We start from the raw sequence: 14,040 nt of genomic DNA on the forward strand, positions 1-14,040 counted from the left end.
TTTTTTACTTAATTAACTTTTTGACTTTTGTGTTAAGATGGTTCTTTTAATTATCATAATGTAAAAGTAATGCTAACATAATAATCTAGTTTACAGAGGTCTAGGGGTTATTTTATAAGAAAAAAGCGAAACTGAATTTAACAAATTTCTTCTGTTAGATTTATTTAGGTGAATAAACTTCACTTTACAATTTAAAACTTTTAACTTCACTGAACTCAGTTAATTCATAATGTAGTTTTTAAAATTTTATATTACAGATGATAAGGATTCAACATGTCAGCCAAAAAACTGAATTCACAGTCTGGTAACTTTAAGGATTTAGATAACTGCACTAAGACCCACTCTTTGGACACCAATATAACATAACTTGGAGGTTACAACATATGTCAGGGAAAAATTTGCTGTATGAGTCTCTTATTTTTATAGTTTAAAATGACTGTTGGCTAAGAAGTTTGAAAACAGTTCTGTGCCACTTTAGATTTGTTGAAGGGTCAGATAATACAGCATCCACCAGAGGACCAGGCAGGGTTTGGGTGTTCGCTTGTTTACTGTATCATGGAACACAACTGTGTGCTCTGTTTAAGGCAGCTGTGAGCTACCAAGTTCCCTAGCTACAGGAAAAACAGACATACAAGAAAATGATTAACTTTATTTTTAAAGGAAACTAATATTTTAAGTAGTATAGTAATTCAGTGTAATGTAGTGTATAAGACTCTAAAATATAGACCTGTACCTGTTTTCTTATTTTTATGTACCTGTGATTTATTCTTATATTTCAGTGTAAAGATCAGTTTAATCTGACTTTACTTTTTTAAACTACCTTTAAAAAATCTACCTTTAAAGCCGGGCGTGGTGGCACATCCCTTTAATCCCAGAATTTGGGAAGCAGATGTAGGTGGATCTCAGAGAGTTCAAGGCCATCCTGGTCTATATAGTGAGTTCCAGGCCAGCTGGGACTACAGGAAGACCCTGTCTCAAACACACCAAAAAAATTTTTTTTTAATTTATTTATTTTTATTTTATGTGTGTGTTTTGCCTGCATGTATGTAAGTGTACCCATGGCCTGCAATGTCCATGCATGCCAGAAAGACGGCGTTGAATTCCCTGGAATTGGAGTTATGGACAGTTGTTAGCCACCATGTGGGTGCTGGGAGCTGAGTGCTGGTTCTCTGCAAGAGCAATCAGTGCTCTTAACTGCCGAGCCATCTCTCCAGCCTCCCCTTTTCACTTGTCTTCAATTCAATTCTAGGCTCATAATAAACTGACAAGTTAGTTTTTACACCAAAAACACCCTTTTGGGGGTTTTATCGAATGTGACTTGGTAATAGTTTCCCCCCACATTTCAAAGAAAGGTTGGGATGTTAAAATAATTAGTTGTGTTTGAGTTTTCAGAGAATATATAATTGCAGTTGATTTTTAGAAAAATGCTTTGAAAGGTGAGTTGGGAAGATAAGTCAGTCAGTCACTAAAGTGCTTGCTGTATAAACATGAAAGCCTTAGTTCAATCCCCAGAACTCACATGAAAAAGCTGGGTGTGATGGTATGAGTTTGTAATCCCAGTGCTGGTGAGGCAGAGACAAGGATTCCTTGGATCTGCTGGCCAGCCAGTAGAGACCTGGTGTCAGAGAATAAGTTGGAGAGCAGTTAAGGAAGACACCAGGCAGGGTCTGGCTTCCTCACGCACGTGAACTTCCACACAGAAATACAGGCCCAGTTTCTGCACAATCTGTGGTCTCCCTCTGTTTTTTCTGGCATCTTTTGACCTTGTTGGATGAAAGCAGTCTATTATTTGATAGACCTGCCCACAAGGAAATGTGTGCTAATAATTAACTGAATGTCCCTGAGGTATTGACCAATGCCACCACATGGAGCCTGGCCAGTGTAAATAGTAGCCACTCAGAGAGACAGAACAAGACTGAATGAAACACCTAATGAACAACACAGATTTTAGGACTGGTATTTTGCCAGTAAAGTGGGTGCAAACCCTTGTTCCATTAAGAACATGGAAGCCTCTGGGAGTCTGAGTTCAACTCCCAGCTCAATGCTTGTTCCCTGGGAGACACTGAGGAAGTCGTTTCATATCTCTGCATCTCACTGCCCTCATCTGGACCTGGAGAATTCCGGTTATTACACACCTGGCAGTGGAGTCCTCTGCCCGAGTTAAATAGTAATCCATACAAACAGTCTGCTATTGTGACAAGATGTATGTATTTTCATCCTCCTATTAAAAGTCCTGGAAACAGCATATTACTGAAGACCTTGGGAACAGTTCATCTATTGTAATGAGTGATGGAATTTTATAAATTATAATACTTAAGATAAAATGTCAAGTGGAGTTGAATGTGTTGGTGCACGCCTTTAATCCCAGCACTCTGGAGGCAGAGGCAGAAGCAGGCAGATCTTTGTGAGATCGAGGCCAGCCTGGTCTACATAGTGAGTTCCAGACCAGCCAGGGCTTGTCTCAAAACAAAACAAAATTAACCCCCTACCCCCAAAAAGCAACAACAACACACACACACACACACACACACACACACACACACGCACACACCCCCACACACACCAAAATCAAACAAAATTTTAAAAAATCAACTGGTTTTATTTATGTAATAGTTTGAGGGAAAATGCATATTTCTACTCATAAATCTTTTTAGGCACATTCTTAAAAACAACTATACCCCAGGGTGTTTTTTCAGACACTCCCAGTAATTGGAGTTAATGGCATTAAAAAGTCCTTCCTCTGAACCTTTACCCTGCATGCCCTGGGTGGCTAAGCTTAAAAGCAAGCACACAGCTGCCTGTGACCTATTCTCCCAGACACAGTAGATTCAAATGACATGGCTGGACTCTTAAAAATCATTTCGCTATGCCTTCAAGGATTGTGATCAGTTATAAATTAGGGAAAAGGGAAGTAAGTGTGGAGAGTGAGATGCTTTCTTATAGCACTCCAGTTCTGCCAGGAAAAAAGAAGTGGAGCTTTTGTTAGCTGCCCTAGAGAGTCCGTAGACCTGCCTTCCAGCGTACAATCTGTACAATATTGTTCATGCCCCGGTACTGGATCTCCTTGCTGCTGGCTCTGATGTGACAGATGTGTGGAGAGGAGGCAGCTCAGGGAAACGTTGATGCATAAGCCTGGGCTAATTCTAGTCACATCACAGTCTCTTAACAGTAAAATAAAGGGACCACACTAAGAATACAAATTTTGTTTTGGTTAACCTCGATTGTCAACTGACTGGATTGAGAACCACCCACCTCGTGGCATGCCTGAAAGGGTGAGTCTGAGGGTGATCTGAGAGGGCAAGTCCAGAAAGGAGTAGCCCTGGATGTGGTGGGGGTCACAGGCTGAACAGAAAGAAGTGAGCTGAGCACCAGCATTCATCTTCAGGAATGTGTTCATTTGGCCCGTCACTGCCTTCCCGACCCACGGTAGGCTGCACCTTCACATACACTCAAGTTGCTTCACCAGGCATTTTGTCACGGTAGAGAAAGTAACTTATAGACGTTTATGCTCACTTCTCCTCCTCCTCCCTTTACCTTCTTGTCCTTAATTTTCCTCTCACATATTTTTCTACTGCTATTGGTCAAATTTAGCAAAGTTAGTAGTTGATCACTTTAACTTTCATGAATATTCAATTCTCTTGTTAGACTTTCTTTAATAGTTGAGGTGATGTACCTTGAGTTCTAGATTTTGCACACACATTTCTGTTTTTTTTTTTTTTTTGAGACAGGGTCTCCTATAGCCCTAGCTGACCTGGAACTCACTATGTAAAGCAGGCTGGTCTGGATCTCAGAGATCCATCTGCCTCTGCCTTTAAAGGCGTGCACCATCACGGGGGCGGGGGGCGGGGGGCAATGGACGGACGACTTTTTATAGATTTTGAAGATAGTGCTGAGGATTCCGGAGTCAGGCTGAACTTGCCTGCCAATTCTAAGCATGGGGAATTTTAATCAGCTAACTGTGGTGAAGGAACAATGGTCCATCTGGCTCCAGCCTGGCATTATGGGTGGTCCAGAGGGGACTGGAAGAGCTGCCCTGTCTCCTGGACGCTTCACAAACACTGGAGGCCTGCACGGCTGGACCTGCCCCTTCCTTGAGGCTGCTTGTGTTGTGGCTGGGGTGCAGTATTTTCCAGTCTCATACACAGCTTTTCCTGATTTCCTGTCTTCCTCAGATGCTGGATCTCTTGGACTTCTTCCCTTTCTTTCTGTATGGCAAACTTGCATCTGCGTGGCTACTCCCTCCCTGGGAGGTGTCTAAACCACCCTTTCCACTTGCTGGGGGAAGCATTGTGCAAACTGATCTTGTCATTAGTGTCTGTCACCTCAGCAGACTCTGCTCTAAGGCAGGAGAACGATAAGGAAATTCCTTCCCCCTGAGCTAGGATTCTACTAGAGTAAGACAGGGAGGCGTAATGAGGAAGTGAAGGATCTGCTCTGTCATACAGCAAACATCACTGAGAAACAAAGAATGGAGGGGCTCGGGGAGCTGAGGACGCCAGGCAGAGGGGGACCGCAAGAAGTCCTGCTGTCTGGGACTCTTGGGGGAAACCAAGGTCTCAGAAGCTTCCAGGCACTTGAGGTTTGCTGGGAGATAGCATCTGCTAATCACTGGCTAGAACACCAGGATGGGGCATTAAGTCCTAGCCATAACAGAGTATATTGTAATGGGACTGTGTTGCTTTGCATATGCAATGTTGAATCTGTCTCCATAGACAAATACCCGATTAATCCAAGGGAAGCCGTGCTTGGTGATGCACGGAACAGGGTCTGAAAGCTTAGTGGCCGAACGCTGGTGAAGTTTATTACTCCACTGTAAGATGCCTCATTGTGAGGAAGAGATGGAGTTTGCTCCACACTCTGAGGGAGAAAGCCTCTTCTCACCTTTTACCCTAGGTGTTCTTGGGACCCAGACATCACAGGCTGGTAGACACTGTCAAAAAGGAGGCCTCTGTGCAAGAACCTGGAAGCAACAGACATTTCTACCCACCTTCCATCTCAACGCCACTCACTGCCAGAGAAACAAGGAAACGCTGGCTGGCCACCTGCCCATGCAAAACCGAACGTGGTTTCATGGCCAAAGAGCAAGTCCATGCTTAGTTCCTCGTCTTCCTCCTCTCCCTTCTCTCTCACCCTGTTGTTCTTATTAAAAGACCTCACAGTGACCTCTCCTCAGCCAGCAACCTCCTCTGGCATGAATTGTGTATAGCCAGAGTCTTAGGATGATATAAGGGAGGGGCATCTTTCTCCCCCTGCCCTGATGGACCACTCTGTAGCAACTCTCCTGCAACTACCAAGAACTGTCTCCAGATTCTGTCCTACCCTCTTGGCGTTTCTGCCTGAGCTGGGAAGATGGCAAACGTCGGTTATTCTAACTGATTAGATAGAATGTGAGAGAAGGTTAAATTCTGTGGAAAGGGATGGGGGAGCGCATAGAAAGGAGGATCGGGAATGACCATGAATGTGATAAAAATGGACGTTGATGAAAATGTTAATGCAATTAGTAGCTAAATGTGGTATAGTACTTACTGTGTGCTACTTAGTACTTGTAGTACTTACTAAGTGTTTTGCGGTGTTAACTTGATTAGTCATCAGAAAATCCAGTGTTAGCAGAGGATATACAAGAAGACCCTTGAAGACCAAACTAGCAAGGACGGGAAGTTCTGTTTGATAGGATGACCTGACTGCCTTTGAAACAGCTGCTGACCTTATCTGACTCTCAGCAGCTACTGACCTGGATCAGCCACTCCCAGTACTCAGGGGGAACTGTGTGAGACAGGCTATTGCTCAAGGTAACCTGTCCTGCTTGAGCAAGGGGCTGCAGAAATTGAAACCCATAGACCCCTGCAGCGTGGCCGCTTCCTCTTGCCCATGTGATCTCTAACTCCGCATTCACAATACAGTGGTGGCATCCCAGGGAAGGCAGCTGTCACTCCTGTACTCTGTTGATGGTCTTGCATTGTTCTCTTTTCCCAACTCTGCTTTCCAAAGTCTAACACTATCACTATTAGGGTTTCAAACAACAACAGCACCCTCCCCCCCGCTCCCCAAAAGGGACCTATGGACTTTTGAAGCCTGAAAAAGGGAACTGAGCTGATAAGCACCTTGGCCTTTGAAGTCAAGGGAAGCAAACTCTGCTGAGAAGCAGCCTGCCTTTCCTCTGATCTCCAAAGACAAGATAAGCAGATTCTACCTGTTAACCAGAGATTTTAGGAGCTGTTTAGCACAGCAGCTTTTCCCTTATCTTAAGAGGAAAAATGTAAACACTTCAAGACCCAGATCCTGCCTGGCAGACAGAACGGAGCCAGGTTTACAAGACCTGCTTTTCCTGCTTCCCCCTGCTTGATTTTTTCCCCAAACTCCCCCGCCTTCTGCACCCTGAAGCCCCCGCATATAAGCCCCAGCTCACAACCCGTGGCCTGACATTTTCCCTTCCCCGAGGGAAACGTGTCCTGTGCCAAATAAAGCTCTATCCCACTGAGACTTATCTGTGTCCTGGTGCCTCCTCCTCCATTCGCTCGTTCTCCACCAAATTTTTACCTATCAGTTACTAGACTTTCTAGTTCTGACTTTGTTCTGTTGTGAGTATATGGATCTCCTTCCCTGCATTGCCTTTATGGTAGGTGTGAGGACGCAGGTGGAAGGGCCGGAGAGATTCTCAGCAGTTAGAGCACTGGTTGCTCTTGCAGAGGACCCAGGTATGGTTCCCATCTCCCACTTGGTGGCTAACAACAGTCTGGAACTCCAGTTCCAAGGGATCCGATGTCTTCTGGCTTCTGCTGGCATTGCACGCATGGGTGCACTTATGTACATGCAAGCAAAACACTCATAAACATATAAAATTTAAAGATTTAAGAAATTTTTAAAAAGCAGGTGTAAAGATGAGTGTGTGGGTACTTGGAAGGAGAGCCGTGGCCTTCCCAACACAGTCCTTAAATGTTATGCCTTTTAAATATTATTGTTGCTAATTTATTTTGTGTGTGTGTCTGTGTGAGTGTATGCATGTATGCAGTTGTGCATACTCATGTGCAGGCAGAAGAGGGTGTTGGGTGTCCTCTCTGTCGCTCTCTGCTCTTTTCTTTAAGGCAGGATCTCTTTCTGATTGAATCTGGAGTCTTGGGCCTTCTTGGCCTCGTGGGAAGTCAGCAAACCCCATCCAGCTGTCTGTCTTTGCACCCCGCCCTTCCCCGCAGAACTGGGGTTACAGGTGTTTTCCTGGGTGCCTGTCTCGTCACATAGGTGCTGGGATCCAAACTCTGGCTCTCGTTGTGGAACAAATACTCTTCACCACTGGGCCAACTCTCCAGCCCCCAAGTTTGGTGTCTTTTCAATTGTATTTGTGATATCATGTGCACTTGTGTTTGTTAAAACCAATGTGATGGACCCAATATAATGCACTCTCTGAACCTGAGAGGTTATGTCTTAAGTTAGGAGACGGGGTCAAAGTTTATCATACCTACAAGGAAGGCGGTACAAACTGTACCTCTCACCAGCAAAAGAGAGAGGGTTACCTTCCTTACACCCATCTTTACTACCACCAGGATCTTCCAGGTGGACCTTTGTCAAAAACTACCAAAATATGGTTTTGATTACTTAGTGTGTGTGTGTGTGTGTGTGTGTGTGTGTGTGTGTGTGTATGTGTGTGTGTGTGTGTGTGTGTCTTTTTGAGACAGGGTCTCTCTGTATCCCCAGATGGCCTGGAACTCACTATGTGGACCAGGCTGGCCTTGAACTCACAGAGATCTGCCTGTCTCTGCCTCCCAAGTGCTGGGATTAAAGGCGTGCGCCACCACGCTCAGCGGCTTTGATTACTTTTTAATAAATACCTACAAAAGGTACTGAAAAGCTGTCTGTCCAAAATGAAATGATGGCTCAGGTTGTTAATATGTCACTTGAGAATCACAATTGCACACCCTTTGAGTAGCGCAATGTGGGCATACTTGTCACAGATCTCCCTGCCAACCTGAAGCTTTTAGAGGGATTGATTCCCTCTTAACAAACCCTGAACATACTTCCCTACACTGGACATGGAGACAGCATTAATGTAAGATGTGCCTTTGTTTACTTGTCAAGAGGAAGAGGAAAATGCCTTTTATGGCTCCCTCCAGACACACTGAGCATTTGTTTGGGGTCTTCCCTTAGAAAGCTTCACTTCCCATAGAAGAAGGTAGACATGCCTCCCTCAATCCGCTTCTGGGAAGAATGAGCATTTGTGAGAAGGCAGGCTCTGGAAATGCCACGCCTGTCCCATGTGGTGTAAAGGCACCGACTCTTTAAACTGTCATCATGCAGACCTTTGCCATTCCATACAAGCTGTGCCACAGGGTCCTGGCCAAGCCAAAGCCCAGCCTTAGACTATCCCTGCCCCTGGGCTGTGCCAGTGCCCCCCATAAGAACAACCCTCACCTGACAGATTCCTACTCCTTAAGGCACTCCCAGAGCACTGATTAGAAAGTGCCCATTCATCCTTGACTGAGCCCAGGCTCAAGTGGCACAGGGATGGGCTTACTGCAGAGACTCAGCATCTAACACCACCTGGGGAAGTGAGTCTCTCTGTTCTGGATTTCCATCATCTGTAAACATGGGGCGCAGCAGTAGCTGTGGTATAAGGTGTCTGTAGTGACTAAATGGTGTCTGCAGAGTACAGGGCCACTGCCCGGCCTGGAGAAAAGACCAGAGCCTGCTGGTCTCCACTCCTCAAACCAAGTGCAACAGCAGGCCTCTGACACAGGATGAATGTCTGCAGCGACCTGACCACTTTTTCTGTCTTCCTAGGTGGAACTGACAGCTGTTAGCCAAATCTCGTCTGCCGTTGCTCAGTGCGGGATGCTGTTTCATCTTGCAGATAGGACAGTGGAAATGGGTGATATCAGATGAATGGATGCATTTTCAAAGCTAGAGGAACAACCGAAAAGATCTGACTAAAAAAAAATTCTTTACAACATGTCCACGGTAGAAGTTTGAGGGATAAGAGACATGGCAAAACACGGAAGTAGAAATTAAAATCCTGCCACATCTCCTTTCAGTGTATGTGATACACGAACATATGATGTACACGTAATAAATATATCACATGTAAAGAAAAGTACTTGTCATGCTATAAATACAAAATGTTTAGATGACTATGATTGGAAATAGTATTTTATGAAGATATATAATTAGTTCAGTATTTTGGTTGCTCAGAATCCTATTTTTCTGGACTACAGATCATGCAAATTATAAATCTTTATACATAAATCTATAAATCTTTTTTTTTTTGAGGGGAAAATCGTAGGTCAATAACTGGACTAGACAGATAGGCTAAGCCTGAGTGCTTGCAGTGTAATGTGCAAGGTCCTGGGTTTAGTCTCCAGCACTGTAAAACAACAATACCAAAAAAAACAACCCAAACCAAGTCACCACAACCAGAAAAAAACAGGGAAGAAGGAAAAATTAAGTCAGACATGGTGGTGATCACCTGCGACCCCAGACTGACTAAGGAGACTGAGGTAAAAAGACTGGAAATTCAGAGCTAGTCTAAACCAAAGAGAGATGCTTTGGTGAGGGGGAAAAGACAAAAAACAACCTTTTACAGATTCATGTAATTTTTAATGTTTCAACTATTTTTTAAACATTTATTATTATATTTTCATTTTATGTGTATTAGTGTATTGCCTGCATGTGTGTAAGTGCACCCATGTCATGCAGTGTCGGTGGAGCCCCTGGAACCAGAGTTATAGACAGTTGGTAGCTGCCATGTGGGTGCTGGGAATCGAACCTGGGTCCTTTGCAAGAGCAGCCAGTGCTCTTAGCCATTGAGTCATCTTTCCAAGCCCTGTTTCAGCTATTTAAGGCAAAATATGAATCAAAGTTCTTTTTCTGGATTTTTAATTATGAAGTCTAAGAATCCACTGAATTCTCCAATTCTGTGTTACTTTTGAAGCAAGAAAATGATAAATTCTGTCAGTTTGTAGATAGAGCCTGATACCTAGGCTGGCCTACATACCACTGGCATTTAGTTATGCAGAAGATATGTGACCAAGCGTTAGAGAAACCAAACAGACGTCAAAAACACAGGGTGCTCAGAAAAGCACACCCATTTTCCAAGAGGAGGCTCACACTGCACGGGTGGGCAGGAGTTAGAATTTGTAACTTTCAAGCAGTATTTTTTTTGTTTTAACGAAGCATACTAGACTAAAACACATGAATTCAAGCACGTAAGGTACCATTACTGATTTTTGTTTTGTGTCTCTTTGTGTATGTGTGTGACACAGAGAGGAAAACAAGAGAAACTTTTGTCAAATGCAACCAGAAGTTTGAGGTCTCATCTGTTAACTTTTCCTTCAGAAATATTTCAGATGTGATTTTCCCAGGCAAGGCCTTTGAAATTCTGATTTTATCAGTAACTGTATTTATGTAAAACACATAAAGCCAAGATAAATAGATCAACAACAGAACACTTTCTTGTTAAAACTTCCTTTGGGTCCCAGACCAGAGAATCACTAGGAAGAATTTCTCACACAGGCATTTGGGGACCTTCACAAAGTAGTCCTCATGAGAGTTCCTTGAACGGAGCTCGTAGGCACTGGCAAGATAGGATGGAAAGAAAACTCAGGACACGTGGGTGGGCAAGAACCCCGCCCCCTGCACTTCTTTCTGCCTTCTCGTCAAGGTCTGGTTTATGCTTCTCACTGTCTGAAAGTCAAGAATTTCAACATGGCCAAGAGACTTTTCAATCATGAGTGAGCTAAGGGCCAACATGTGACCTTTGAGTTTGGTCTTATCACCACTCATGACTCACCCCCAAACCTGAACACGGCACCTCATAAGCCACTCTGTGATTCCATGTCCAAAAGGAAATGGGGAAAAATAAGTAACGGCTCCTTATTTTTAAACTTTGCTTAATCTTTGACCCTGGTTGAGCAATGTAACTTGAAAAACCACGAAGCCCCCCCAACACACACGCACACGCACACACACACACACACACACACACACAGAGGCACACATGTACACACCCTGCAGTGCTAGGGGGTGGAACCTAGGATCTGTCACATGCTAGACAAGTGCTCTACCACTGAGCTACACCCTCTGCCTTTCTTCTGTGGTTTTTAAGACAGGATCTCCCTAAGTTGCTCATGCTGGCCAAGAACCCACTGCACAGCCCAGGTTTGTTCGCCTTGAACTTGGATCCTCTTTGCCCAGCCTCCCCAGACGCTGGGACTACCTCCCTCAGAGGCCTCTTGTTAATACACAATTCATCCTTCTATGAATCCTATACCTGACCACCCCATGATTTTTCTTAATAAACTTCAGTTATTCTTTCATAATGACATCCTGAGTTTCTCTTCTGCGGCATAAGTCAAGATCCCAGCTTTCTGAGACCAGGCTGAGATCTCTAGGTAGAACTCAGGACTAACTCAGGCTGGCTGCACTGGGTTGCTAACACAACTAGCTGACTTGGCATGTCACACTTTTGTCACAGCATTCTCCAGATGGGCCTGGCTTTTATGCCATAATCATCCCCCCACCCCTGTTCCTCTCCTCCTCCACATTGGCTCATTACCTAGCCCATGGTGGCCATGAATTGCAACTGTCCTTCCTGCCTCAGCTCCTGAGGGCTGGAATTACAGTCATGTGCCACCATACCCAGCCCTGAACAAACTCTTATGTCTAGACCGACTGAGAAGTTCTGGGAGCTACACAGAGCATTGTTCCAACACATCTGCAGCCACACCCACCAGCCCAGCCTTGTTAAACAGTGCATCTCTGGTTTACCACTGGGCTCTGTAAACCTCAAGTTCAGTTTTCTATTTTTATAGTCAATTAGGGGAAGGGACTGTGTCTGTATATCTACAAGACAAAGATTGGACAGGTGGGGGTGCCAAGGGGTGGAAAGGAAGTCAGCCTTGAGGGTGGATATGGCCTGCAGGTGCCTCTGTTAGAGCTTTAGAGCCCCATGATGAACTATCTTTCTAAGCTTCAGGAAGTGAGGAGTACATGGGTCACACAACCCACATGCTTCGTGGATTGTGTTTATTAGACTGTTCTCCCTTAAAGAAGCTTCTACCCAGGAGATTGTGAGTGAGTCTAGGACTAGCGGCTGCTTCCACAGTGAGACAGCCAAGATACCTGTGTTGCTTCTGTCCCATACATAAAGAATTTCAATAAAAATTAAGGCCTGACTAATCGACTTCTTCACCAATTAGAAGCCACACAAGAGGAAGACCTCTCAGAAGAAATTAGGTAAGTTTTCTACTAAGAATGACTTTTGCATTTGCAAGGAAAAGGAGGTTTTCCTCTTGAGTGTTCGTGGCAGTCTAGGGCTTTCCCCTCCAGTTCAGCAAGCAGGATTATTTCTGAATGACAGGTAAGAAGGCAGGTGGAATCCGAGTCCCCTTGGGGTCATCTGGCCTCAGAACCTGGCTGATTCTGATCACATTGCTGGGACTCTACTTTTGGGGCCACAAGAAACACAGATGCTCCTGCCGGGGGGTGGGAGGGCAGGCGCCTCGGCGACGCAGCAATCACAGCCCAGCCTGTCCTATATAGGGCGGGAGGTACCCGCGGCTGCGCCCACGTGTCTGCTTGTTACCATCTTAATGCCGAGTCTGAGACCCCGCCTGCTGCTCGCAGTGCCCCGGCTCCATCCTCTGCGGAGAAGCCCCCCCCGCCTCCCCCGGCCACGAAGAGAGGGAAGAAGCCGGGCCCGGGTGCCGTGCGCGAACCGCGCAGGTGCTCGGTCTCCAGGCTCATCCCCGAGGCCTGGTCGTCCTCGCTGGAGCGAGCGGACACGTCCCTGGCCGCGCTCAAGAAGGCCTTGGCCGCGGGCTACGACGTGGACAAGAACAACAGCCGCATCAAGCTGGGGCTCAAGAGCCTGGTGAGCAAGGGCACCCTGGTGCAGACCAAGGGCACCGGCGCCGCCGGCTCCTTCAAGCTCAACAAGACGGTGGCCCCCGAGGCCCCCAAGCGCCAGCGCGCCTCCAGCGAGGCCAAGAAGCTGGCCTTGGCCAAGGGCTCCAGGTCCCCCAAGAGCCCCAAGACCAAGGCTTTCAAGAAGCCCAGGGCCACGGCCAAGAGGGCGGCCAGGGGCCGGGAGAAGGCCAAGGCGGCCAAGGCCATGCAGCCGCGGAATAGCCCAGAGCCCGCCAAGGCCAGCGCGGCCAGCCCCAAGGTCGGGAGGCCAAGGCTGGGCCTGCAGAAGACCAACCCCTGGAAGGCGGCCAAGAAGTGAGTTTCCAGGCCAGATTTCACAGAACCCAAAGGCCCTTTTAAGAGCCACCCACGTGGCTTTTAAGTTGTGTGCGCCTTTCCTGGGCGGATGGCCTGCCAGCAAGGGCAGCTGTGTGTGGGGAGGCACTTAGGGTGGCATCTACGCCTTAGAGTTCTGAGTCCAGGGGTCCTCAGGGAAGTTGCTATGTCTGCTGTGTTCTAGAAATGCCACTTTGTCAAGGTAAGAGATGAGTTCACCCCTGTGCTGTACCCTTGTGTGTCTTTAAAACACCACTACCTGGTGTCCATGCATTCAAAGTATCACTGAGTCTAGATGTTCAGGACTTGAACTGGGGTGTGTTAGAATTTCCTGAGTGATCAGAAAAAGGCCTTGTAGTTCCAAGAATCTTAGTGTCTATGATGCACTGTCAATCAACAGCAGGTTTCTGTTTTTAGTGTCTAGTTGCACAGTCAACAGAACATGTTTCTACATTTCTCAAAAAAAGTGGTTTAATACCAGTGATCCAGCACGATTACAACTGAAATATTTTATTTTCTTATGGAAATGTACAAGCTTTGAGAAACTGCCAAAACACAGTATTGAAAATTGACTCCAGGAGCTGGAGAGATGGCTTAGCCCTTAATAGCACTGCTGTCCGGGCCTTGGTTCCCAGCATCCACATGGGAGCTAACAACTATCTGTAACTCCAGTTCCAAAGATTACTATGCCCTCTTCTAATCTCCATGGGCATTGTATGACACGGGTACACTTATATGCATGCATGCAATACACTGATAAAACCTCATTCAATTTTATGTCTTAGAGGGGTTATACTGAGTATAACAATG

At 45.8% G+C, this 14,040-nt stretch overlaps 3 protein-coding genes across 4 annotated transcripts in view; 2 read left to right on the plus strand and 1 right to left on the minus strand.

The window, feature by feature from the left end:
• Positions 1–9,120, plus strand: part of LOC103733109 (histone H2B type 1) — an 11,715-nt gene extending 2,595 nt beyond the window's left edge. Inside the window, exon 2 of the mRNA XM_008831874.3 lies at positions 8,773–9,120. The gene's annotated coding sequence lies outside the window, so the exon portion shown is untranslated. The remainder of the gene's footprint in view (positions 1–8,772) is intronic.
• LOC103733126 (histone H2B type 1-A) overlaps positions 1–14,040 on the minus strand; it is a 352,787-nt gene that overhangs the window by 68,322 nt on the left and 270,425 nt on the right. The window lies entirely within an intron of this gene.
• On the plus strand, positions 12,434–13,916 carry LOC103733141 (histone H1t-like; the record flags this gene model as incomplete). Its single annotated transcript, XM_029562982.1, has 1 exon — positions 12,434–13,916. A coding segment is annotated over one exon (780 nt), but the record flags the coding sequence as incomplete, so codon positions are not given.

The sequence above is a fragment of the Nannospalax galili genome, unplaced genomic scaffold, assembly GCF_000622305.1.
Source record: "Nannospalax galili isolate Female #2095 unplaced genomic scaffold, S.galili_v1.0 scaffold456, whole genome shotgun sequence".
In the NCBI taxonomy this organism is placed as follows: domain Eukaryota; kingdom Metazoa; phylum Chordata; class Mammalia; order Rodentia; family Spalacidae; genus Nannospalax; species Nannospalax galili.